The following is a 26,464-nucleotide window of genomic DNA, read 5'->3' as shown; positions in this document are numbered from 1 at the left end:
GTGATGAGCTTTAATCATTTCTCTCTGTTGCTTTTTTATGCTACATTTAAAGGGATGACATTAAACCTTGAAAAGGTTTCAACTTATCAAATTAAAGTCTACACCTTTCATTAGTTTTTAATAGCATGAACATCAACTGACCTCTGGCAGTTTTGGGGGAAGTAGTGAGGATTAAAAGACATGGTACTTGAATTAAGTTGATGTTGAAAAGGTACTGGCACCAAAATCTCTCATCGTTTTAAACTCATTGATTTTTGTGGTCCAAGATTTGTTCAGTGACATTTCTGACTTGGAAAAAGATATTTAAATTTTTTTTTTTTATTTTTAACAAACTCAAAGACAAGTTGGTCTTATTTTCAGATGCTTAGAATAACTTCACTTATTTTTCTTTAGAAGAATAATCTGTTTAATTACTTCAATATTAAAGCCTTTTTAGATGCATGTCGTTTACACAAATACTTCAAACAAAGGTTAAAAAAACCCCTAAATATAAAAACAATCACAGAAATCTTGTCACATAAAAGAAAATGGGATGTGAAAAAATATTTATCTTTATTTTTATTCTCATATTATGTTTAGTTCCTTCTATCTTTTGACTTCTGAAAAGTAAATTGAGCTTTACATTCTTTTCTTTCATGTTTCCTTACAAGTTATTACTTCTCTCTTCCTGCATCTTACGCCATAACTTCATAACATCATGCAGCTTTCTTGTTTTCCCCATTCCAAAAAAATCTTTTCTTTTTTCTTTCCTCATTGTTTTCCTAACTTATCCTTCCTTTTTTTAAGCCTGGATGTTTGTTTCTTTCTCATCTGTCTCAGCCACTTCATTGGGCCAACAAGAGCCTGAACATCCCCAAAGACCTTTGTCCCATGCTAAGAGCTGTACCTAAGATACTGGTATTTTCGTGTATGTTGGCTTTAGTTGTTCTGTGAAGCAGAAAGATTACTTCAGGTCCCCACTAATCAAGCGGAAAATGGATGACATGAGCAAGATGTGAAAAGCTCATTGGTAGCCCTTGGAGAAGTATTGCATTCAAAGTTGACAAATTGCAGGGGATTTAAGGAGTGCATGATAGGGCAAGCAAATGGTCTTGCTTTCAGCAAAGTTATTCATCAGAACATTTGTCCTTTCAGAGAGGCAGGTTATTTAGACAATAATTATGAGTATTGTGTATGTGCACAATTGTACAGTGTTACTTGCTATACATGCAGAAAAGCTACACTGAAATAGCCAGTTAATCAAGAGTTAACATCAGTTCTGGCATTTCTGAAGTGAGCATCTTCATTTACTCCCCTTTCCCCTGAAACAGTATTTTAACATTTTTCATTATAGGATCACGTGTGCTTTATTTCACAGCATTCTTGCTCCACACAGTATCCAGAGAACAGCCAATCAATATATTTTTTTATCTTCTTTGTTCATTATGTGTGCCAATCTCTTGTTTACAGGATACTGTTCAAACCTTTCCCTGAAAACAGAATTTTGAGTAACCATAATGGGGATTTTCTGTAGTAGTCAATGTTATAAGAACCAAAGGTTTAATAAACAATGATTTAATGTATTCCTGCAAGAGTGTTTTCTTCATGCTTCATGGGGAAGCCAAGGCATGAAGAAATTAAGGTCAAAAGCACCCACAAATGTTGCATGCCTATTTGTGATGTACAAGACTTTACCTTTTAGAATGTTCATCATTCTTAAATTCCTAGCATTTAAGGCCAAGCCCCAAAGATATTTTTATGTATTGGTCTTCTGAATATCACAGATCATTGATTTCACCAGTTGTCCCTATATTGAGCCGAGAAATTTACGTTTGTTTAAACCTGCTTTCCAGAAAGGTATCTAGGTCTGATGTAAAAATTCCAAGAGGTGGAGAGACCCTCATTTCCCTTTGATAGTTTATTCCAGTGACTCCAGTTACCCTTACTCAACTAGATTAAAAATTCTTTTACATCCAGTCTTTTCCATCCATTCATGAAGGTACAGTGAGAATCAGTAGCAACACACAAAACTATTTCATTCCTGGTACTTGATTTACCGTGTTCAGAATTAGCATGTCTCTGTAGATGTTTACTGAGTAGGCATATTCTTGGGGGTTTTTTTATCATCTGAACGGAATAAATTTTTTCAATACATGGCTTTTTCTCTAGTGCTTGCATTACCATTATGGGTCTCTTCCACATCTTCTCTGGTTTTTTTAACATTGTTTTGTTTCAGAATGTGGACACAGATGCATATGCATTTTTATATCATTGTTTATTAGTGTCATACGTAAAGTAAAACCACCTTAATTGCTTCCTGGAGATACTTACTATTTTACTGTGTATACACCAAAATATTGCATTTTTACAGTTTTTCCACAGAATTATACTGTGACCTTGTATTGTAATCCCAGATCTTTTTCAGAGTCGGTGCTTTTCAGAATACGGTTACCCTTTCTGTAAGTGTAGCATGTGCTCGCTGTTCTTAGACTGAAAGTTTTGCATTTGGTTTTATTAAAATACACTTGATTTGAATACACCTTGCTACCAAGTGGCCCAGAACATTGTTTCATCGTCATTACTTACTTACTTTCTTTGTTGTTCATGAACATTCCTAGCCATGTCTACCTGGTTCTGAGTAACTGAAGGATAAATTGAGTAAGAGTACGCCTAGTACTGACACCTGTGCAGTCTTACTAGTATTCTAGTATTATTCAGTGACAATTGCCTCTTGGAACCTTGGAAGGTTTTGGTGGTTTTTTAACTGTCAGGCCATTCTGAATAACTTAAGCTTTTTCTTGGTGGTGCACAGGATTTTTTTTTTATCAGTCTGTTATGTCTGACAAGTCAAAGCCTAACAAATCTCTGTACAACATTCACTTCTAATCTTATCAAAGAAGGAAATCAAATTTGTTTGGCAAGACCTATTTTACACCAAAAATATGTTGACTGGGAGTAATTATGTTCTTTCATCTGTATTAGTTGAATGCAGTGTTTTCACTTATTTGGCCCAGTTTTAATCCCACTAGTCTTTTTTTTTCTTTTTTTTTTTTAAATATTCACACATTATTAGTGCTTTTCTAGTCTTTGGTAATGTACTGCTATTTTAAGATTGATTAATGGGGATCTTCTATAACACCCTGTGACACCTAAAGTGAAAATTATCTGAATCCATAAAACTTTTATCCCTCCTTGATTTCTAATAAACTGAAAAGTGCTTATTAATTCTGCAAGAACTGTAACCATATCATCCTGTTTTTTCCAAAGATAGGCCATCTTATATACTGGACACTGCTGGAGTTTTTTTGTATTACAATTTATAGTATAGGTATTCCAAACTTGGAATGGGCTTACACATTCACTGTTCCTCTCATAAGGAAAAAATCCTTATTATCTGTAGTCCTGACAACTGCATTTTTCCTTGATGCCTTTAGCTACTCTTATCAATTGGCCTCTGTGTATTCAGGAGCTGTGGTCCTGTGTTACTGATCACTCTAAAAGGAACAATGGCATGGGGTTTTTTTTAAGGTATCCTGTTCCCTTACTGCCTCTCTTATCCTTCCTGTTAATCAGAGATTTTAACAAGCTAGTTGTCCACCAGGTTTTACTAGTGCTGGTTATATAAATTTTATTCACATCAATGAGAGTTTCCTCTGACTGCTTACCCAGATTCCTAGGATCAATACACAAACAATTGAAGAGATTCTTTTCATTATATTCTTTGCTATGTTGGTTCAACTTGCTCGTTAGGTGCTGAATTTGAGCATGTACCTCATTTGCCTTCCAAATAACCTCCCCTTGTGTTGCTGATTTAATATCCTGGCTGCTCCAGCTAGTTTCCAACTGAGAAGATTAGCCTCCTACTTGTGTGGTGTAGGCTGTCCTGTTCATACAGTCCCTTCTTTCACTGATGTGCTGTTTCACGGATTGAAATCTGCTTCTTTTCAGTCATGGATGACACGCAGAAAATGCTGGAAATAAACTTTCTCGCTTGTGGTAACTGTGGATAGCCCCTTACATTTTAATTTTTCTCTTAAATTTTTTCAGTGCAGTTGAAGCCTTCACTAATTTCATCTGAGGTCTGATGTGGAGGCATTATATAGCGTTTATGTTCAGTCTTCCATTGACTTCAGTTGCAGCCGTGAGTGCACGGTACTCCTGCAGATTAGACATGAGGGGTTTATCTTGCACAATCAGAAAATAGGTAACATACTATGAATCTGTCTGGAAACTCTAAGTTAATCCATGCTAAGGTGCCTTGACCAAAGGATGGATAGTTTCCATGACTGCTGAGCTGCATTCAGCTCCATTAAATATGAAGCATATTTGCTCTCTTCTTGCAGTCCCATTCCAATGGCTGCAACAAAAGAAACAGGAATAAACAGGTAACAGGCTCTTTCACTGAGCAGGGATGATTCATGCCCAGGTATAGGTCCACCAACAGCAATCAGAAAGAAGCCTGGAAAAAAAAAATGACCATGCATTTAAAAGTAGAATCATAAGGCATGTGTGCTGGTAACCTTACCTCTGGCATTTCCTAACATCTCTCTACTTGACTTCATGACCTTATTAATGTCCTGCCAAGGAAGGGTTTTAGCTTTAGCTAAACTTTAGCTTTAACTGCCACTTGTTGGGGCTCCATTTACAATCAATACAAAGAGGGGGACATATCACCACAAGGCAGTTGTTCTTTCCTAAAGGTAAATGCAGAAGATAGGTGAAATGTGCTTTGGAAGTGCCTGGTTCACTTAAACTTTAGGTGACTGAAGGCAGGGGAGAAAAATGTCATCATTTCTCTCTGTATAGTACTTATGTGTATAATTCTACACACAGGTCTGTGTGGAAAGGTACACCCACAGATGGATTTAGGTGTGTGTGGCCCTATACGTCCATATATATACAGTGTTAACATGTAGCTGTACATAATAATGTGTTTTCCCTCTACCTATAGTGCTTCAAAATACATCTTAAATCAAGCCTCAGGTTTGTTAAAGTTGCATTTCTGAACTGAGCTACTGAATTTGGACCGAGTCTTAATTTGCTTTGTTAATCACTGATGAGAGCTAGTAGTCTTGTCCCCTAGATAATTTCAGTTAAAATGTGCTATAGCAATGATACGGAGGTGCCTCTGGTTGGCAAAGAGTAGCTCCTTACACTTCGAATGCACCGAGAACTCAAGGCTTGTTGTGTTTAACGACTTCTGTCAAAAGCTTGGTAACACGTTGAACAGTGAGAGGTTGTGCGACTTTTGTCCTTCATTGTTTCTAATGGAACAGGGTAAAGATGTGTTCCCTGGAAATCCCAGGGTATGTTTATTTTTTTCCTTAATCAGTTGCTAATGATATCTACTCTTTTTTAAGATACATGTTTAGGAGATTAGGCTAACCTTGAGACAGGCTCCCTAGCATTGTCTTTCCCTCTCTTCTGTGTAAAAACATTAAGTGTAAACCATTACTTTCTTAACAAAATGTTCTTCATAAAATTAAATTCCTAAAATGCGAGTTGGCATGTGAGATTTTTCTAGTCAATATGCGAGATTTAATCCTTGTTTCTTAGTAGTGTTACTTATTTTCTTTCTGTGGAATGATAGCTACAAAATGTGTATGTTACCATTATGCTGTAGGAAATATTATGAATGGTTTAAATTATTTTTTTTACAAACTTTTGAAAAGTTATGTTTTTCAATAATAATAATTTCGTTCAGTGCAGTAATAATGAAATTATCAAACATACTCTGAATTTGCCAATCAATATTTACTTATGGTGGTTTTTTATTGAGCTGTGAAGTTTATTGTAGATACCAGCAGTTAGTTGCAGTGTTTGTAGCAACAAATATTTCAACCTAAATGCTAAATTACAATAATGGTGATGATGACAATTGTAGCTACTAGGAAGCAATTGTTTCTGACCACAGTTCTCCAAAATATAATACGAGGGTTACAAAAAAATCCTTAAAAATAATATATCTGTAAAATGAAGAAATTTTTTGAAGCAAGTAGGACAAGCGAAGGGGTCTGCTAGTAACTCAGTCAAAGGAGTGGTTTCCTAGAGTTGAAAAACGATTGCTGATTACAGACTCTGAGTTAGCAACTTATCTAGGAGAGACAGAAATTTTGTTTTATATAAAAGAGCTTATTTTCAGAGAAACTGGCAATTCAACTACAGTCTGGTTGATGTAAAAGTAAGACTTTTTGTGGAAGGTTCTCAGAATTTTTCAGAACCACAGGGCAGTAAATTAAAAAGAAATCTAAGTTTTATAATATGTTGTATTTCTAATTTGCGTCACACTGTGAAGCCTCAGCAGACAGTCTGAGTATTAAATAATGCTTCTTTTACTGTAGAAGTATCATTTCCTTGAAGCCTGAAAAATTAATTAATCTTTGTAGGAAATAAGAAATTTATTAATTCTTGCCAACCCTGACAACTTGTTAGTGACTAGACCAGAAAGAAACCCCTTGCCCCTACTGAATTTACTGTGACAACTTTTATTGACTTCAGTGGGAGCAGTGTCAGGCCCTGTGTAATTAAGTCCAGTGAGCTGTAAATATTCCTATGATGTAATTTTGACAGTTACAGTCCATCTTTATTTATATTTCATAAGTTATCGCTAACTCTTTGCTAGAAGTTTTTACTTAACATTTTGAAAAAACATGGCCTATTGATGGCATCTCCATTCAGCTGCTGTTAATATATCCCTAAAGGCTGGGATGAATTAGTACTTTCTTTCCCCTCAAGAGGTGCAGTGTAGCTGGATTTCCATCTTTGAGCAATGGTGGGACTTCAGTGTATCTTCATAAATCATGATCCAAGACTGGCTACCAACTTCACTGAAAAACAATATCTTTTGGGGCTGAATTTGCAAACTCCTTAATTTAGTGAGTACGTTCTTTTGGAGTATTTGGTTTTAGTGTATGAGTTGTTTTGTAGAAAACTGTTGAATTTTACAAGCTGCCAAGATTCTTGGCAAACGGCAAAGCAATATTGGTGCAAATGAAACAGTGATAATTTATAGTTTTTAATATAAAAATCAAAAGTTAGTCATATTACAGAATACAGAAAAAAAACATTAGCTGAGGAAACAAATCTTGATTTCTTAATATTTAACTTGTATTCTCAAGGTTTTTCCTGCTGCTTTGACCTCAAGCAGTAGTAGTGGTGGATATTAAGATAGCAGTCCATTTCACCTGAGGCTGTTGATAATTTAGTCATCCGAAACAACTTCTTCTAAACAGTGTCTCTAGGATGCAGTTCCTCCCTCCAAGGGGAGTGGTCTTTTATTAGATTATGTAAATCCAGAGACTCATTCATTACCAGTGCATTGCTAATTCCTGCCTTAACCTGCAGAACCAGGAACCACATGTCGCTTTTCCTGCATACAGCAAACATGAGAAGCTACTGTTCCTGCATTCACTTTAGTTTCTTGGGGGAATTGAATGAAAGTAGATTCAAATCAGCAGGGTATTTGTTTGTCAAATTTTGCAAATCAAGATGCAGAAAATGGAGGTTTACAAGCCCCATTCAGCAGTCTAAGATATCAAACTAACTTCAGCTTTCAATATAACGTTCATACTGACTCTTTCAATCTTAATTTTGATTGATTACTTACCAGTAGAAGTTTATACTGAAATCTTTCCTTTGTCCTCTTTATCCCATGCTCACCTTTTCATTCTTTCTGTGTCAATTATTAACACTGTGATGTTACTTGTTGCTGCAGTAACTTTGTTTCAGTGCAGCTGTTGCCAGGTGAATTTTCTTGAGCTCTTGATTGTCACATTTACGAAGATTATATGAGATATCAGGAAAGTTTTGTTTCAGGCAGCAGTCTTCAACCTTATGTTCTCGGGGAACTGGCCTGTGCTGTCTCTAGATGTTTTATTTGAAAACAAAATACAAAGGGAAGTGCACTGTGTGTTGATACCAGGTTATGTGCGGTAGGTTTTGTTAGCAAGGTAGATACCAAGACATTGAATCACATTGAATTAAATTCATTGGGGCAGATTTGCTGTGGCCCTGGTGCTCAGCAGACAGAATACACCCAATTCCCGTGTTAATTCAGATCTTCTTAGGTCTGTTTTTCGGCTGGGAAGTGTTGCTGAAATTGGTGAGTCCAGTGAAGCTGCGTGTCACCAGACTGTGACTGTTGCAAGACACGAGACCAAAGTCCAGGTGCTCGCGGCTCTGACAGCGTGCCAGTGGCCAGGCAGCACACACCCACCCTGGGCTGCTTCTCTGCTCTTAGAGCAGCGGCTGGGGGTTAATTCTGCAGAGGTCCAGTGCCAGTCGTGTCCAGTTCACAGGCTTGAACTAGTCATCCCAACTGCAGGCTTTAGGCAGCAGAGGCCCTTGCTGCATTCATACAGGTTGAAATTCTCTTAAAATATGTCTTCGCCGAGGTGAAACAATGTTCACTGTCGTTTTCTTCTTCAAGGCTTCAAGTTCCTGCTTGCTTTGTGGTAGTTTCTGCCATGGAAACCCACGCAGAACACCAGCTCTGAAGAATTTCCTGATTTCTATCCTGAATTTAGTTAGTATCTTTCCACGTTGGATACAAACCTTTCTTCAAATCTCTTCCTAAGGCAGAGGAGCCCTGTACTGTCCGTTGTCCAAATCAGTTGCTTGTTGGCACAGTCTAAATTTTAACTTTCCACCAAAGCAGAGTGAGACCAAAACTAAACCACATTCCCCCTCTCCCCAAGCCCCCCCGCTCCCTACCCCCTGCCAGCTCATTCATGGATGACAAACAGAAGGCAAAGAGCCAAGTTTTGCCTTCCAGGGGAAAACCCAGTGTAACGGCCTGAAAACACTGCAAGGATAGAAAGAAGCATCTGGAGAAATAAGGAAAGAATGAAAAGCCGTTGCATAAAACCATTCCTTCTTCTTCCCTTTTCTCATCCTTTTTAGCATTCTTCCAAAAGTAGAAAACTGACAACTAGGCTTAAGTTCTCTGTTTCTTTTATAGTGTGCTGTGGATCCCTGTTAATAGATGTGAGGATGTGTGTACAAGGACCCATGTCAATTTTCTTTCTATAATGACATGGGTTTTTTTCTTTTGAATCCGAAGTAGGAACAGAGAAGTACATTGTTTTGCTTTATTTCAAAATAAAAACAAAAAATTATCCTGCAGCGTATCTTTCTTAAAACTTAGCTGCCATGGGAGTATGATACATTTTTACCCACCCCTGTTGTTGAAACTTTTTGGCTAGTTGATTTCTTTATATGTCCCTTAAAATGTTGGTAGCTCCTGCTAATTGTCCCTGTGCGTACTGATAGGCCCAGAACTGATTGTCAAGCTCCCCTACTTAAAGCTCAGAGAACAAGCTGCTTATGATGACCCAACAGAGACATAAGGGAGGTCTATGAAAGGGAGAGTATTCAACCAGCCTTAATCCTTGTTTTCAGAAAGGCAGTGTCTTTAAGTGCAGACTAATTAGTGGATAGACGTGGTTGTAGATTCTTGTAGACTTGTCTTTTGTTGGCTTGAGATGAACTGAGCAGCTAATAGAAATAGTTTAAAATCTCTGCTTTGCTTTTCTTTTAGTGCACTTTAATACGGTATGGAGATTGGAAAATATAAATCAAAGCAGGAGCAAAATTAAATACAAACCATCCAACTACCTATGTCGTTATATTTCATTTAGATTAGCAGTTATGCTTGGAGCTCCCATTCATGGAAGTCTGGCCCCATGCTTCTAAAAGAACTGTTCATTTTATAGCCTTTGACATGTATCAATAGTAGAAAAGCATGCTTTTTTTTTCTTGTTACAGTAATGTATTGTGCAAGCATTACTTTGCATTTCAATAGTATGCTACAGTCATCAGTCACAAAGTGATCGATCAAGATGAACATAGTTCTCCCGTTTTAGTGCTAGGGAAACTGAATTCCAAGAAGTGAAGTGAAATTCCTTAAGAATTCATGGCATGCCTGAGACTAGGACCTAAATCTCTAGAGGGATGGCTCCCCTCTTAATTATTTATTTATCATGTCTTATTACATATTGTATAACAAAATTGCCCAACAGGTAGGAATAACCATCTGCATATTCCAAAAAGTCATTTGTGGTAAAAATGAACACAAGGAAAGGCATAAGGGGAAACTGAGTTAATGTTAAATGCCATCTAGTCATAGTCATCTAAAAGAGAAAGCATTCCTTAAAGATCAGCAAGACATTTGAAACATAGTAAAAGAGTTAAAAAAAAAAAAAAGTTTTTTGGAGGACTTGTATTTCCCTTATTATTTGCATATTGCTTGACCTTCACACAATGCAGAAGGAAGCAGACATAGCAACTTACTGTTCTACTCATTTCCTAAAATTAACCATAAATGCAGTGACATTCAATAACAGTACCTTGGTTATTGAAGCTCATAACCTTTTTGCTGCCTTTATCACCTGTATTATCGATAGGAGATAATTACTGCAAAGCAGCTGGCTGTTGGTTTTAGAGAGCATCAATTGTTCTCCTGTCCCAGCTGTTGGCTAATAAGGACAGTCAACACATCTGTTTCAACAGCTGGTAATTAACAAAAGCCTAATTGCTGCAACTCTTTTAACAACACATCTATGAAAGAGTAGGGATGTGGAGGAATATTATTTACTCTGTGCTCTGCACTTTCTGTGACCAGTTTCTTTTTTCTTTTTCTACTTTGAACACCGCTGCCTTTGTCTGACACATTGAATGGCAGGAGAACACAATATGGTAATCCAGAGCTTAAGTTTTTCAGATCTTTGTTGGTGTTTCTTATTGCAACATTTCTTTGCTAAGTTGCAAGATAAAATGGATCAAAAGCATTTTGTGGAGTTTCAGAGAACAGCTACAATCCACAGCAGTACACCTACGCAATGGGGCCGCCAATCCAGCAGCCTCCAAAAGAAAGTAATGGGTTTCCCTGTTTGTGTATGAGTTTAATAGCCGTGCACCCCTCCTCCAAAAAGGTGTCATCCTTCTGAAAGTGGTGGTTATTTGAAGAATGTTTTTACTGCTATTCAGATCCTTCGCAAAATTTGTTGCACAGGCTGTGCTTTTCTTTCCTCCGATGAAACTTGCATACTTTGGTCTGTTTAACAGTAAATGCCAGTTGGCACCTTGCGCTGCACAAATATCTCCCCATTTTATCAATACAGAATTGGAAAAGGTTTTGCACAATTCATATCTAAATATCTGCATTTATAGTATCAGTCAGCAAACACAAAGTAAAAGACATTTCTCTTAATTAGACTTATTCTGTGTGTTATCCTTATGTACAGCACGTAAATAATTGGGATACTCATCATTAAATAGAACGCATGTATACAAATACTGGGAAATGTTAATCCCATTGAAGTCAATAGTGAATTGTTGACTTCAGTGGGTCAGGATTTTCCCCGCAAAACCAAATTTTCTTAAAAGCTGGAGACAAATTTGGCATTCATTATGCTATCCATGAAAATAAAGTGTTCATGTATTAATGGAACTATTGCCTGAAGCATTACCAAAGTCAGGCATGTATTGCAGATTGTGTGAATGACCGAGTCAATAAAAAATTCTAAGAAATAGCGTTTAAAGTGATATTTTAAAGTAGTAAACTGTTGATGAAAAAATTGTGATTCTTTGCTAAAAGTTAGTCAAGATGGCTTGATTACACTTGTCTCACTAACATTTCATTTGGCAAATATTTTGGTACACTGAGTTCTTAATTGTCTGCTGGGTATGTTGAAAGGTATATGAGAAATTCTACCCAAGTGCTTGCCATTGACAGAATACAGATTGCATAATTTAAAATAGTCTGGCAAGACAAGTTTGGTTCAACAGTTGTTCAAGTGAAGAAATGTATAATAGGTGCAGTGAAAAACTATAAGATATGCTTTGAACAAATAAAAACAAAAGCATTGGCTAAAATTCTACCTGTGGGACAGTAGCATAGAGAAGTGTTTACTGTCTGGGTTTATCAGGACATGATTTTTGTACACAAGAATCTGTAGTGACTGAAATGGTTTCTTTTGTCTTGCACAAACAAGAAAAAAGAAATACATCTTCTGCATTAGATTATACTGTGGAAAATTACTGGAGCATTTGATATTGACAAAAGTGCTTATCTTTTCAGTGGGTTATTTTGCTTCATATTGCAAGTTATGATTTTAAAGAAAATAGCTGTGGATAATATATCACTCTTCCTATTCCCTTCTTTTCCTCTTTCTTCCTCTGAAGATTACAAGAATTATCAGAGATGCAGCAACTACCCTTTTTTTTCCGGTTGAAACGTAGTTGAGTCTGGGTGAGTCGCAACAGAAACTTAGACATGTTCTCCAATGAGAACCAAAACTCAGGTAGAAAGTGAAAAGAATGCTTTTGCCCAAGGCAAATGTGTAATAGAATCTAACGGAATAGATATGCAGTAGGGGGAAATATTATTACCTCATATAAAATTTAATAAATGGATTTTTAGCAGAAAGGACCAGAAATCTTTAGTATGAGAACATACTTTTGAGTCCTGAGTGAAAGTGACTCACCTATATCAACAGATCTCATCCAACAGTATAGCATCCACAACAATCCATGGAGGCATCCATCCTCTGCTGATTCAAAGGTGCTGCCTATTGAATCCTCTCCTGTACATTTTCCACCAGACAGATGGTTCCTATGAAGACTTAAATGTATATTCTCACAGACACGTCCATTTGCTTTCTTACTTTAATTTAAAATCCACAGTCTGCGTTCTACTTGGGTGGCAAATGTTGCAGTAAGATTGTGGAGTAAGATTCAGGGGGTTGTTCTGGTCAAAATCAGCACCAGCTATTCAGACTCAGTATGACTGATCCCTTTTACATATCTAGAATTGCACAGACTGAGAATGAAACTGTTTTAAATTATCTGTTGAGGATCCTCTCATCACAGGAGACGTGATGGTAGTTTGTTCACAGTGTGTCAGAAATTCATGGTCATCCCAGTTGCACAAGTGGCTCAAGGTAGTGAAGCCTGCAGCAGCCTCAGGAGCAGGCATGCAGCTTTGTCTTTTTCCCAAAAGTGCCAGGCACAGCATTAACCCAGCTGGAGAAAGAGCCCAGATTGTCTCGCTACATTGATGAGCAACAATCAAAGGAAGAGTACTAACAGGCTTGCAAGATTCAAAGTTGGTTGGAGTTAAGGTATGGACATGTCAGTGTGGGGTATATACTCATGGATTCTCTCTTATTCCTAATTTTCCTGCTAACGGATACTTTTATTCAATAATGATTTATTCTTAAATGTAACAGTTGCTGTTGAGCTCAGCACTTTGATTCTGAGTTTCTGTGTGTATGAAAATGTCAGATAAATTTGAGTTTGTATACCTGCTAGTAATTCATTTTCCATAAAGTGAAGACCACAAGGTGAAGTACTCAATATTAATTCAAGCTCTTCCATGCCTTTCCTTCCAAGTCCTGCAAGAGTCATGGACCAAAGCAGTCCCACTGAAGTCATTGGGACAATTCATTTTTATAATTCTGTACACACTGATGGCTTTTATGAAAGATTTGTAGTTTAATTCTGGTAGTGGGATTAGACACTGCTGCTTTCTGCAGAAGTACTGTCTGTCAAGAGGTAACAGTCATTCTGTCTCTTTGCATGAAAGGTTATAATTTGGAGTATATTATCACTTGACATCAGTTACAAGCTTTGGAGCGTAAATTGTTAACTCCTTTATTGCTCAAGTTCCTGCCTTGCATTCTTTTTTCTGCCCCTTTTATGAAGCATGAATGATTTCAATGTACATATTTTCTTACAGACAAGAGACTTGTGAAATGTTGTGGAGTGTCTCATTTGGACTAAGTGTCTCAGTTGGGCCGAAATCACAGATAAGGAACTGAAATAAGTCAATGTCTCATAGCAGAGAAGCCAAAGGGTAACCAAGTCCAAATGGCAATGGAAGGGCATGGTCAATGGCCGGTCAAAGGTCAAAGCCAAGGACGTTACTATAAGGAGGAATCTGCAATACAGGCTAGTAGTGAAGTAAGGCTAGAAAGATTTACCCAAGCAAGAATTACTCCTGCATCCTTGGAGTGGAGCTGTGGGTGACACCTCTTGAACACCCACCCACCTACTACAAGTGCAAGAAACAAATTGTCAGTCATAGTCATGTATATAAATCAGGTTTATCAATCTTGGTCAAGTTTATTAAGCCCTTATTAGTTGGCAAAACTAATTATCTGTACCTACTCTAGTAACTAAAACAGGATCAGGGCGTGGGCTTGCACAGTGCCATGCAATCTTCTTTGCTTTTTGTTAGAAAGCTACCTGGCACGGTTTTAACCCACCCTCGGTGAGAATGCATTTGAACGATACTGTGTGCCAGGGCCTGTACCCCTCAGGCAATCTGGTGTTAGCTGCCCTTCCTTTTAGGGGTGAAGGAAGAGAGTTTTCGACATGGTAACACAAGACATGTGATACCAGTAGATCTCAAGGCTGGAGCATCATTTCTGGTCAGTTCTTTTTAGACACAGAGAGGTCACTGCTGTGGTCAGTTTGGGGTCTGTTAGCGAAGCCTGAAAATGAACCAGACAGAGAGCCCTGAAAACACACACAGTTTCTGGCTGCAGTGCAGATAAAACATGTCTGGCTGTAACATGAACTTTCTTCTGTTCTTCTGCCAGTTCAGCTCCGCCCCAAACTGGATAGGACACTTCTGAGGCTGAGGGGAACGTTGTTTTTATTGAATAGGGTCTTTGTTACCACAAAGCTTCTGAGACAACATTACAACACTACCTTTTGGATCCTGTGCTGACGACTTGCTCTTTGTGGCAGATACTGACTTGATAACGTAAGTGGCCAAAGTCATTTGCGTGGACAACGGGTTTATCATGGGTGCTGACATTTGAAGCTTTCCCAGAATGATCTGCCAGTAGGTCTCAGACTCCACCTGGAAGGCTTCTTCAGCTCACTGCAGCCTACGCAGTCATTTCCTTCTTGATTTCCCCTAAGGAGGTTGCCAGGAAAGTTTGTTATAAAGTGTAATAGTCTTCATGTTGCGTGTGAAGCAAGTCGGGTCTCTCAGAGTTGAGGGAAACATGTCTGTTATTAAAGTAGATCAGAGAGGTTTTTTCTTTTTTGCTTTAAGGTAAATATTTGATAACCTGGTCTGCCTTTGTAGGGATGAGTCTGTTTTCTAGTACAGTTACCTATGCAGGGGGACATAAGAAGGCTTCCTCAGATAAACAGTAAACACCATGCCCGAAAAACCATACATGCTTTATTTTCACATCAAATAAGACAAGTTTCTCTGTATTGCTGGTGCCTTTCCATTATTTATTTGAAACAAAGTGTGTGATGTCACCAAGACCAAACCTGAATTACAGAACATGGAGAAATGTGCCCTTTCCACATGCCCACAGCTGTAAGCAGTCTTTAATCTGAGATGTAAAGGAATTAACTTACTTTTGTTATTTTCATATAGATTCTAAAGCCATAGCTACCATGCAAAAATAACTGTTGTGAATGGCTTTTTGCTTCTCTATTAAAACAAAGCCTTCTTGTTTTCTTTAGATTTTCTTTTCAAAGTGTGCATCATAGTTAACAGTGAGACAAGTATCTACCTCCCTGTATACAAAGGCCTAACTACTTGCTATTTTAAAGCTCCTTCAGCTTGTGTTCGTAATAAATCCCTCCTATTAAAAGGTCAGCATCTCTGCATATGACATTATTTATGTATAAAACCCAATCTGGCTATGAATGCCATCATCCTTGAAAGTTTTCAGGAGTCTTTTTGTTGTCACTAAGGTTATATCTTACTGGAAATAAGCTTTGTGGTATCCTTCGTTAGTTATCTTTATGCACATAGTAGGTATGTATAGTGGTACCTCTGGGTTTTTTAGCTATGCACTCAAACAAGTGGAAACCGTAAATGAAATCTTGACCTGTGGAAGTCAATTACAATTTTGAGTCAACCTTACAGAGGCAGAATTTCAAATTAATCTTCCTCAGTCCTATGAACCATTCTTTACAATAAAATGGTTCCATGTATTAGTCTCACACACTCATCACATGCCTTGCATTGTCCTTTGAGTATCTAATTTTTCCTGCAATTTCAATATCTCTTCTATTGGTCAAAAGAAGTATAGGATATTACAAAATAATACTACAGATAATGAAGAAACTCTGTATCAACATCGTATCTGAGGTTAGATGAGCAAATTCTTAATTCTCATTGAAAAATATCATGAGCACTTCATATAGACTCTTTCTTGCATAATGTGTTAATGGACTAAATCTGCCTGTAATATGTGCTCATCTGGGCACGTGACTAGGTGGAAGAGCAAACTGCATGTCAAATACCGCTGGTACAGTGTGCTTCCCAGTGTGATGTGACCATGCAGTACAAGAATGAGACATTTACCTCTCAGGCATAATGGTTCAACTCATATTGCTTTAAAATGATTAGTAGATATTAAGTTTCCTCTTATTGTAATACAATGAACCCGATATGTACCTAGTCTGGGCAGAAACGCTGTTGGATCTTTTAATTTTCTTCAACAGAGCAGGAAAAAACTTTTTGGTGATTTTTTTTTTTCCTGATCGCACAATCTGCATAATATTTGTTGTGGCCTGTTGCTGTCATCCCAGTCACAACAGGACCTCTCAGAAATGAATGACCATAAAAGCAACATTCGTATGGCATGATCATGTATTATTACTGGGGAATTTGTTGTTGTGATGAAGACAAGAGTCTGGACCTCAGATAGTGACATCTTCTACAAGTCTTCTGAAAAGCTCCCTAAAAATAGTAAATTAGGGATAGCATAAAGACTGAGTTGGGGAAGGTGGCATTAGGTAGACTTGCAGCGCAACACTTCTTGAAAATGACAATTCTGTTTTGGAATGAAAGGGAGATTTGGGAGTTACCATTTTTAATTCCCATAAGAGAAAACATTCTTTGTAAAGTAACTGAAAAAGATGTGTCTATACATGCTAAAAAGACAGTGTTGATGGACTCGCATCCCGTATGTGAAAGCGCTGATTTCAGCTCCCTGATCCAAGCTGGGCACCCTCAAACATTTTGATGGCTGGGCTGTGGAGTTTGTCTCCTTTCGCATGATTCATCTTCTATCTGGATCTGCTTTTCACATACATAGCAATTTAATTTAAAAATATTTGTGCCAGTCACAGAGAGAAGACATAGACCAATGGAAGTCACCAGAAACATGAGTAATTCACATTAATTTAGAGTAGGGAAGTATTCTCACTGGTGGGAGTCAGCCATGTCCAGAGTGAGTTAACACTCTGAGAGTGGGACTCAACATTAGGTTTCTGTATCCAAAACGAACAACCTAATCGCATGGCTGGGGAGGAGTTCTCTCCTCTGACAGAAATTCTGCCTGTTATTCCTCAGAAATGTTTCTGTCTAAACCAGTGCATCTTGACAGGGCATTATTGTTCCAGTGAAACAATGCTTTTTATTTAAAAAAAAAAAAAAAAGTTTCATTAACTGATATTTATTCTGACCAACAATAGTATTAGATTGTAGAGTAAAATCTTATTATGGTTAATTGTTTGATCCTGATGCAAACTCATAAAGGTCATGTTTGCTGTTGAGATCCCATTCCTTTGTGCCCAGAGGGAATGTCAAGCTGGGTGTGGCTGTGGTGGTGCGCTGGGGGAAGATGTAGCTTAAAGGCTGCTAGAGTTCCCACCACTGCCACTGTTGCCCTGAAATTCACACACACAAACCCTCAGCTGGTTCTTCAGGGCAGTTTTCCAGCTGTACTGACCCTCCACAGCAGCACAGATCCACCAGGGATCAGTAATACAGTTGCTTGATTTACTCAAAGTTAAGACAGGTTTAGTAAAAACTATTTCCATTAGAAAATGATGTGTTGAGTAACACCTTTTCATTTATTTCTAATGGTTTTAGTCAATACTCCAAATTTTTCCAACTCAAGTTTATCTCCCAGAAGTGTTATTTGATGAACATTTGAAACTACATTTCAAACTTCAAAAATTCAATGTGAAGTTTTAATTTTACCTTTTAAATCTGGATTTATTATTGTTAATTATGTATTTCATGATGTGCCAATAATTTATAACATCTACTGTCGTACAGTTCTAATTTTCACTTTTCATTTTTGAAATCATCAAGGGCAGCTGATACTTAAATGCAAGTTGAAACATTTTATCTAATTTTCTAGGTCACCATGTCCCCTGATTGTATTATAATGAAACAGTTTGACACGTTAGCACTGTGATTTAAAAAACCAGGTGATCACTTAGTGTGTTATTAGAGCGCTAGGCATTTTCAGTCCCCTCATGTTAGCTGGAACCTTTTTCTTGACCCTGAAAACCTCTGATCCCCTAATTAATAAGACAAATGCTTATATTCTTTTCTAGATCAAAGCATCAACTGCTTCTGTTGTTGGTGGAACAGTTTGATATGTTGACACTTCGATACAGAAAATAAGATGAGCTGTTGTAATCTGCACTAAGTAGCAGCTGCTAATGTAAAAATAACAGAATGGTTAGAAGTTGGATGTCATTATGTGTCACAACATGACCTGCTCTATCATGCAGTATGTACTTCTCTTATTGACATGATGTGTAAAATGTAAAGGCATTAAAAACAATGCGAAATAAAAATATTTCTTCAGTGGTTTTAAAATGCTTTTCCAGATTTTTTTTTCTTGCTTATTCATTCTAATTCAGAAAGAAAGAAACCTTTGTTCCCCCTCCCAGTGTCCTGCTGCCCTGAGAAGACACCTGAACTCTTACTGTCCAGCTAGGCTGCTAATATCAGCAGAAACAAACTTCTGCCCCACAAGAAATGGAGGCAATTCTCAGTTGCCCGTTTGTGGCTAGATTCCATTTCAGACTCCAGATAACATCGGACCAAAGGAGCAGAACGATGTTTTGCTGCCATCTTTCCCCATTATACAGCTCTACCGAGTGTAAATGACTGAGTCCATAAATTGCAGAAATGACCTTATAGTCTCTCCAGACTTCTCATCCAGCCTGCTTCTAATCCACAGGAAGATCCTGGATCAGCAGAAAGCAAGCTGTTGGTAGCAGCTATTACCGAGTTAAGAAATACCTGTGCATTAACAGGTATCTCAGTCAAGCCAGGGGAAAATGCTTTGCGTGGGAACGGTGTCAGTTCTAATTGGGTTCATTATAGTCTCAATAAGAATAAAATAAGAATAACTTTTCTACAAGAAGAATACTTATTAAGCAAGAAAGCGTCTTAGAATACAAGAGATATAGAGACAAATGAAAGTTGCCAGAGATTAAGCTAAATCATCCCTTGGAAAGGAAATTAAAACAAACAGTAGTGTAACAACTGAAATGAGAACAAGGAAAGAGGAAATGTGCCACATCTCTGAGAATGGCATGGAGATCAAGGATAATCCAGATTAGGTCAGAAATTGTGTGGGGGTTTTTTTCTCTCACCGTTGGTCAATGCTGATGTCAACTATGAGGATGGGGTTAGGAAAAGTGAGTGCATGTAAATGAGTGCTTCGTAGGTGTTCAATAGAGTATTGTGCTCAGATTGAGATAAAGGATGGGTTTTATCCCCAGTTCTAAGAGAGCTGGTATGTGAAATTGCAGAAATGATAGGAAAGTTCTTGAATAAATCCTGTGGGGCTGTGTACAGTGTAATACGGCAGGGACTTAATAGAGGCAGCAGCTATATATAGAAGGGCAAAATGTGCAATTCTAACAATTGTAGACCAGTTAGTCTTTATTGTGAGGCTTCAGAGTAAATTTGGAGGGAAAATGTTTTTAAAACATGGATCCATCAACAGTGGATTGAAGTACAACTTCCACCCAAGTAAGATCATGCAAGAATTCTTTTTGTTATGATAACTGATTATTTAGACAAGGAAACTTGTTAAATATAAGCTGACACATAAGGTTATATGTGGTGCTGTATGGAAAATTATTAATTACAGTGGAAAATGTGTATATTGTTGTTTTACAAGCAGGCACAAGCTTGCTTGTAAAAGCAGCAGGGAAATACTGCTTGCTGTTAGCCTGGTCCACCTAGCATCCTCTGTTTGGAAGGATGGGCACGTTGAGCTCATGTCTGTCTGCAAAATGTCATGTACCCATGAAGGAGATGAGGGATTAGTCAAAGGCAATGAGGAACTAGTTAGCAGGAAGGCAACAGCAAACAGCTTTGAAAGGAGAAACGTTAAGGTCCAAGGATTTCACTAGTGGAATTTCTCTCCAGTTTCTCACCAATTGGTGCTAAACCAGTTTTCTTTAATGCCGTTAATGAGAACCTTTGGCAGGAAGAGCAACAGCATACCAACAAAACTGCTTGATGATGCAGAGCTGAGAGATCTTACTAATACTAAGTGGAAATGTTAATACAACTTAAGTTCAAGCTGTCTTGCAGAAAGATTGGAATAACGTCAAGTACTGGAAAAATAAAAGCAATGGGGTGGAATTCAGTGGTACCAAATGAAAGGTGTCAGCATTTCAGGATGAATAAGAATTTCCAATATTAGCTGAGTAATACCAATGGCAGGAGAACAGACAGATATCAGTGGGTTACTGTGGGCAAAAAGGATGCAAGAACGTATCAGGTAAGATATTTCCACTGGAGTTAGAAGGTACTGCTAGCAGCGTACTGATGAGATGGATTCGAATTGATCAGGAGAATGGAGAACCTACTTACTAAGAGGTAACAGAAAAGGTTATTTGTTTAGCATATGTAAGGAAGGAAAAATATATGCTCTTCATAAATATATACAGGTGAAAATATATATGCTCTCTACAAATGCATGAGAAAAAAAATCAGTAAAAAGATAAAGCTATGAAGCTTCATTACTCAAGTTCATTGAATGTTTTTCCTTCTGTTGGATGTTGAAAAGCATTATACAAGCTCTCACCCACAGAGAACCTGACGGCATAGGATGCTCTATGTTCTTACCTCTTTTGATATAGATTAGAGGGTGTACATGATTGCCCTAGAGGAATCAGGAAAAGATAAAAACTAGTTTTACCCTCTGTTTTCCCTTGCTTAAGTCTTGTATCTTTCCAGCCTTCACATTAAAAAATAAATAAATTTTAAAATAGCATGTTCATTTAGATATTTTGAAACAAAAGCAACAGCAAAAGGATCAATAATGAGATTTTCTTTGTCAAGATCTGATGATTTCAAGTCTGATATGTAGCAATTAGCTTTTAGATTCAAATGTAAAATTTAAATTTTCAACACGTAACTGCTAAAATGCAAAGTGAAAGAAGTGTAGAAACAAGAATTATCTTTTGCAGGAAAGTAGGGTGGGAGACAGGGAAGGGGGAAGGACCTACCCATGTTAAACCAAGTATGAAAGCATAGGAACTTGGCAAAACAAAATTGTCAGAAAGAGACCATATCCCACTGATCAGAATACCCTTTCAGGGTTAAACAGGAACTTCACTGAGGGGGGCCCCTATACCAAAGTGGTGACTGACCTCATCTCTAAATTCACCTTTTCAGGGAAAACCTCCACCAGAAGAACCTGAATATATTTTTTTTTCTTCTTGTTGCTCCTTCTTTACCCAGCCTCACAAAAAAAAAAAAAATTAATACAAACTGATACATTTCTGTGAAAAGTTCTGATTTCCACAGCTTGACATTTTCCAAAGGAATAATATTTTTTTAAAAGTTCCCAAGTAACTATTGCTATTACTAGAGATGAGCTCATGTATGATTTTTGCCATGTGCACTATGAATGGATTTTAGTGTACATTATAGGAGTCTTCCAAATGTTTTATAGTAGTGCAGGCACCCTCATTTTAGTTAGCAATTTAACTTTGCAATGCACACTGCTTTGCTTTCCTTCTAGTGAAGAAAGGCATCTCTCTTTTGGGAGGATATTTGAGTCATTTATCTGTGTTTACCACTCTTCAGGCCTGTGAATGATGGGTCATTTTGTCACATGGCTGCATGCTGTACACAAAAACTCCTCTGCTTGAATTTTTGTTGGTCTTGTGCAGCTGCCTAGTATGAACAACACTACATGCTAGTGAGCAGGTTATCAAATGTGTATTTCTCTTCCCTTCAGTTTTTGTAGTTGTTTTTTGTTTGTTTTTTTGGTTTTTGTTAGTTGATTGGTTGTTTTGGGGTTTGTTTTGTTTTATTTTCTCTTCCTAAATCCAAAGCACCCAATTCTGCTGTTATTTTTACTGGTGCAAACCCAAATGCAAACCCAGTCAAATCAGTGCAGTTTTTCTGCTGAAAAACTGACATAAATAAGAGTCTTCAGACTCTAGTGCCTTCTGACTTTTGTCCTGAAAAGCAAGTGGAACATAAGGTGTATTTTTTATGATAGTTCTCCAAAGAGACTAGCTGTTAATCTCTCCGTGAGTAGGTGTGTCAGCTGCAAACATTTCCTTCCAGTCTACCATTTCAATCACACTTCACAGTACACTGAAAATTGGCAAGGATGTTAATTATTGGCCTCTAGAACAAACCACCTACTTTGACTCAAGCGTGTTTTCCAGTTTTTAAGAATGTTGTTTCACCTACAGAACAGTATAATTACAGAAAATAGCTTGGTTTGGCTAACATCCTTGTGTTCTGTGAGTTCTGCTTGTAAGGCAGCAAGCAGCGCTGGGCAAGAGGCTCACCTGCAAAGGGTTTAACCTCTTGCTGACAGGAGTTAGGTCTTGCCAGCATCCAGTACATTGTTTTCAGTATCAGAAGCTCTAAACCACTGTCAGTCAGAGGTTAAACTTTAACGCTTTCTGCTTTTAAAGCTGAAGGAACCCTCCATATAGTAAGAAGGTTTGGTTTTATTCTCCAGGGAACTTCCTGTTAAAATTTTATGAATGTCTGTTCCAGGAGCAATTACTGCGGTGGGTCCTGTACCCCGGCAATGCGAAACCCTGGGTGCAACGTGACACACTGAGCAGCACGGTGCAGAGACTGGTCGTGTAGCTGCATTTGTGCCATGCGGTGTTTAATAAAATTTGCCAGGAGTCAGCCGTGTATCCAGGACATGATTAATCAACCAGCAGAATAAATTGCCCATAGATGACTGGGAGTTGACAGTAAACAGTAAAACACCTGCCTTGAAGACTTACAGTCTTAACAGACAAACAGGAAACAGAAGCAAGTGGGAGCCCTGTTTCAGGAGAGAGATTTTGAGGCACACAGACAGAGTTGTTCACGATTATACAGCAAGTCTGGCAGAGCTAGAGGCCGAGCTCTGTGCATTTCCCTTCATATGTTCGTAGCTCATGTAACAGATCTTTAATTTACCAAGAAGCTTTTCCGCAACACTGTCCTGAAAAGTTGGCAGAATCCACAGTCAGCATTTCTCACACATGTGCCTCTTGGTTTGGGGCTCTACGATTTGTACAATTAATAAAGTACACCATGAATTAAAAACATTGGAAAGCAGCCCAGTGCTCAGACTCATGTGTCAAAGAATTGCTGTGCAAGCCTGGTCTTATTTGTTGTTACAACAATTAATCATCCACTGATTTTAAGATCATGTATATGGTACCTGGGTCCTCAAGGGAGTCCTGCAGTGCTAATTAAACTGGACATTTTAAAATTATGGTGATTAAGCTATGGAGCCATATTAAATATACATGAGTACTTATTTCTCCTACCTCCTTTTTAACCTTAAGGCGGTGTTGGGGCTGGCTACCTTCCTGACCTTATAAGCCACATGCTGCAATTTCCAGAATGGCTGTGAGTCACCAGCCCTTTGCAATGCGGTGTGAATAAACAAAGGGAGGGGGAATATCCGGGAGGGTTCACAGGAGGGAGATGACAGCGGTTTCTCAGGGATTCCTTCACTGCACTGTAAACCAGATCCTGGGTGAGAATGTGCCCCAATCCCAGAGTGAACTGGTAGTGCCCATCTCAGCAGGCTGAGGGTGCGGGTTATCCGGCAGCTTTCCTGCCAGTAACACCAGCCGGTGGCTCCCAGACCAGGAGTCACACCTCGGTGGTTTGTGGCTGAGTGCCTTGCTTCGTTCTCTATATGTTGGTCAACAGTTTTGCACTATAGGAATATTGTATCAATATGAAATATGTTTGCTGAGAAACACTTGGCTAAACTGAAGAGGCCTAGCCTTAGCCATTCAAGAAGTTTACCATATACACGAGGGAAGCTGTTCAAAACATCATCCTGCTGGGAAAAAAAGCTAGAAGAAATTGCAATGCTAGAACAAGAGAGGAGTTTTTCATAAGCATTGAACAGGTGGTATTACAAAACAGTATAACTTTATATATGTAATTATAATAAAGCATGACTGAAATGAATGCACAAATGATCATTATGTTTTCAAAGCAATATGGGTATTCTGAATAAATTGTTTATAATTTGTTCATTGTTTTGCAGGCAGACTTGATAGCCTTGCAACAAGAAAAAGAGGCCGCTCTTCAGCAGTGCAAAAAATTAGAAGAAGAAATCCAGACATTGAGTGTTTATTACAGGTAAAATAATTAATACCAATATAAATCAGTGACTCACAGGGGAAATTTTCTGTACTGTGTCTGACTGTGAGCGAGGAAATGGCCTTATCAAATAGGTATTTGTTGGAAATGTGAATACATCAATGAATCAAGACCTGCATTTCTGCTTTACTGCTCACCAACCGTCTCTTTGAAATAGAAGTCCTTTTCTTATAGCTTAAATTTTCTATTAGTTTCTTCTAAGGGAAGGGGAGGGTTGCTGGCAGCTGATTCTCCTATAAATGAAAAAGCTGTATTATAGTGATGCGTCCACATAAAAACACGAGGACAAAAGAACCAGTTGACATAAGTGTTTGTTTCTTCCATGGTTGCTTGCACATACCTAACTCAATCACCATAGATTTTAAAATGATAAAACCTTTAATTCTAAAAGACAATTTTCTTTTCAACCTCAACATAATGCGTATGTTCTAATTCCTGACATTCTGTAGCACTACGTAGAATGAGAGAAATAGCCATTCTCTCATTAATTTAGGTGGACTGCACTGAACATTTGCATGGATCAGTGGGTTTTAGTCCCTAAGGAGAAGCTCTGTGTGGTCCAGTGAAGGAGTTAGGTTGTTTTATGGAGTGATGTTGGGTTACAGTTCTCATTTCATCCTGACCTCCTGTATGAGAGGGGATACAGAGCTGCCAGCAGGTTAAAGGCAGGAGAATTGGCATCAACACAGCGGAAAATTGTGAATCTGAAGGCTGAATGTCTGTGATGAGGGATGTGGGCTGCAGAGGTAAATAATAAATGTAGTGTGAATATTATGTTCATTGGAAATAAAGAGGACTAGTTAGTTATGGCTAAAAAGCATTTGCAGTAGCAGAACTGTGTATGTTTTCAGTGTTCCAGCATTTACAAGTGAAAAATACTCAGGTTTCTAGAGGTTTTTAGAGTTTCCTCTTCTCATTAAGTTTATTAAAACCTTGGAAGGAAGTTTCAAAACAACTTTTGTTCCTAAATCTCATAGGCATTTATTTAAAACCTGTTAATAGTGAATAGAAACCCCAAGCAATTTGTGATTATTGCTTTTAATGAATTTGGTCAGCATTTAGTGTGTGCACAAATTATGGTATGATTTACCAAACTAGAAAGAATTTATTATAGAGCCCCTATTACTCACTTAAATGGGATTTGTATCATAATTTAAAGATGGAAAACCAATTTTTGTATTGATATTTAATAAATTAAGAGTTTACTTGTGTTGGAGATTTTTCACTGACTTGAGTTATATTTTTGAGATAGTGTGTCAGGTTTTCACTAACATACAGTATTTAACAACTGCACTAGACAGCAGCCTTAGTTTATTGATGGAAATGCTTTTAATCTCAGAAATGTTAACAACAATGACTTGCAGAAATCACCATTAGACTGTACCATATTATTAACTTATGGCACTTAATTTGAACAGGCAGAATTTCATTGTAAGTTTAATGATGGTGTTTTGCAGGATTTAGTCATAAGGTAAGAAATACTCATCTGAATATCCCCTGGGGCAAGAACTATTTTATCACTACTAAATTATACAAGTTATATAGTGGTTCAGAACATCAGAAATGAAAGATTTTATATCCTACTTTATTGTTCTCAGAGAATGGTTTTTTGCAATGCGTTCTGAAGTGGACATAGAGAGGCACAGATTGACTGAGGTTGGCAGGAACCTCTGGAGGTCATCTTGTCCAACCCCATTGCTCAAGCAGGGCCATCTAGAGCAGTTGCCCAGGATCATATCCAGGTAGGGTTTTATTATCTCCATGGATGGAGACTCCACAACCTGTCCATATGGAGACACTGTCCAAGCATGCGGAGACATGGCTAGAAAAGCCAAAGGCCACCTGGAATTGTTGCTTTCTACATCCCTCACTGGATTCAAGAAGGGCTCCTATAAGTGCTTGAGTAGCAATGTTTGAGGTCTCAGGCCTGTCTTTTGCCTTGGTTAGAAATTAATCACACCATTATGAGGATTCTTATGAGCATCATAGCATTTTTTTTACTGTTTCCCATACATTACATGAACATCCGTGGCCTCTCTCATGAAACATGTGGCAGCATTTTGAACACATGCCAAACCAGGTAGA

At 37.9% G+C, this 26,464-nt stretch overlaps 1 protein-coding gene across 6 annotated transcripts in view; it reads left to right on the top strand.

Annotated features, from left to right (window-relative positions):
• The window catches only part of MIPOL1 (mirror-image polydactyly 1), a 195,950-nt gene that overhangs the window by 121,109 nt on the left and 48,377 nt on the right, over positions 1–26,464 (top strand). For all 6 annotated transcript variants that reach the window (XM_065635724.1, XM_065635725.1, XM_065635723.1 and 3 more), the window contains one exon: positions 24,264–24,358. In XM_065635724.1, coding sequence (XP_065491796.1) covers positions 24,264–24,358 — 95 coding nt within the window. The remainder of the gene's footprint in view (positions 1–24,263; positions 24,359–26,464) is intronic.

Source organism: Caloenas nicobarica, chromosome 5, assembly GCF_036013445.1.
Source record: "Caloenas nicobarica isolate bCalNic1 chromosome 5, bCalNic1.hap1, whole genome shotgun sequence".
In the NCBI taxonomy this organism is placed as follows: Eukaryota; Metazoa; Chordata; class Aves; order Columbiformes; family Columbidae; genus Caloenas; species Caloenas nicobarica.
This window is presented reverse-complemented; position numbering and strand designations above follow the sequence as displayed.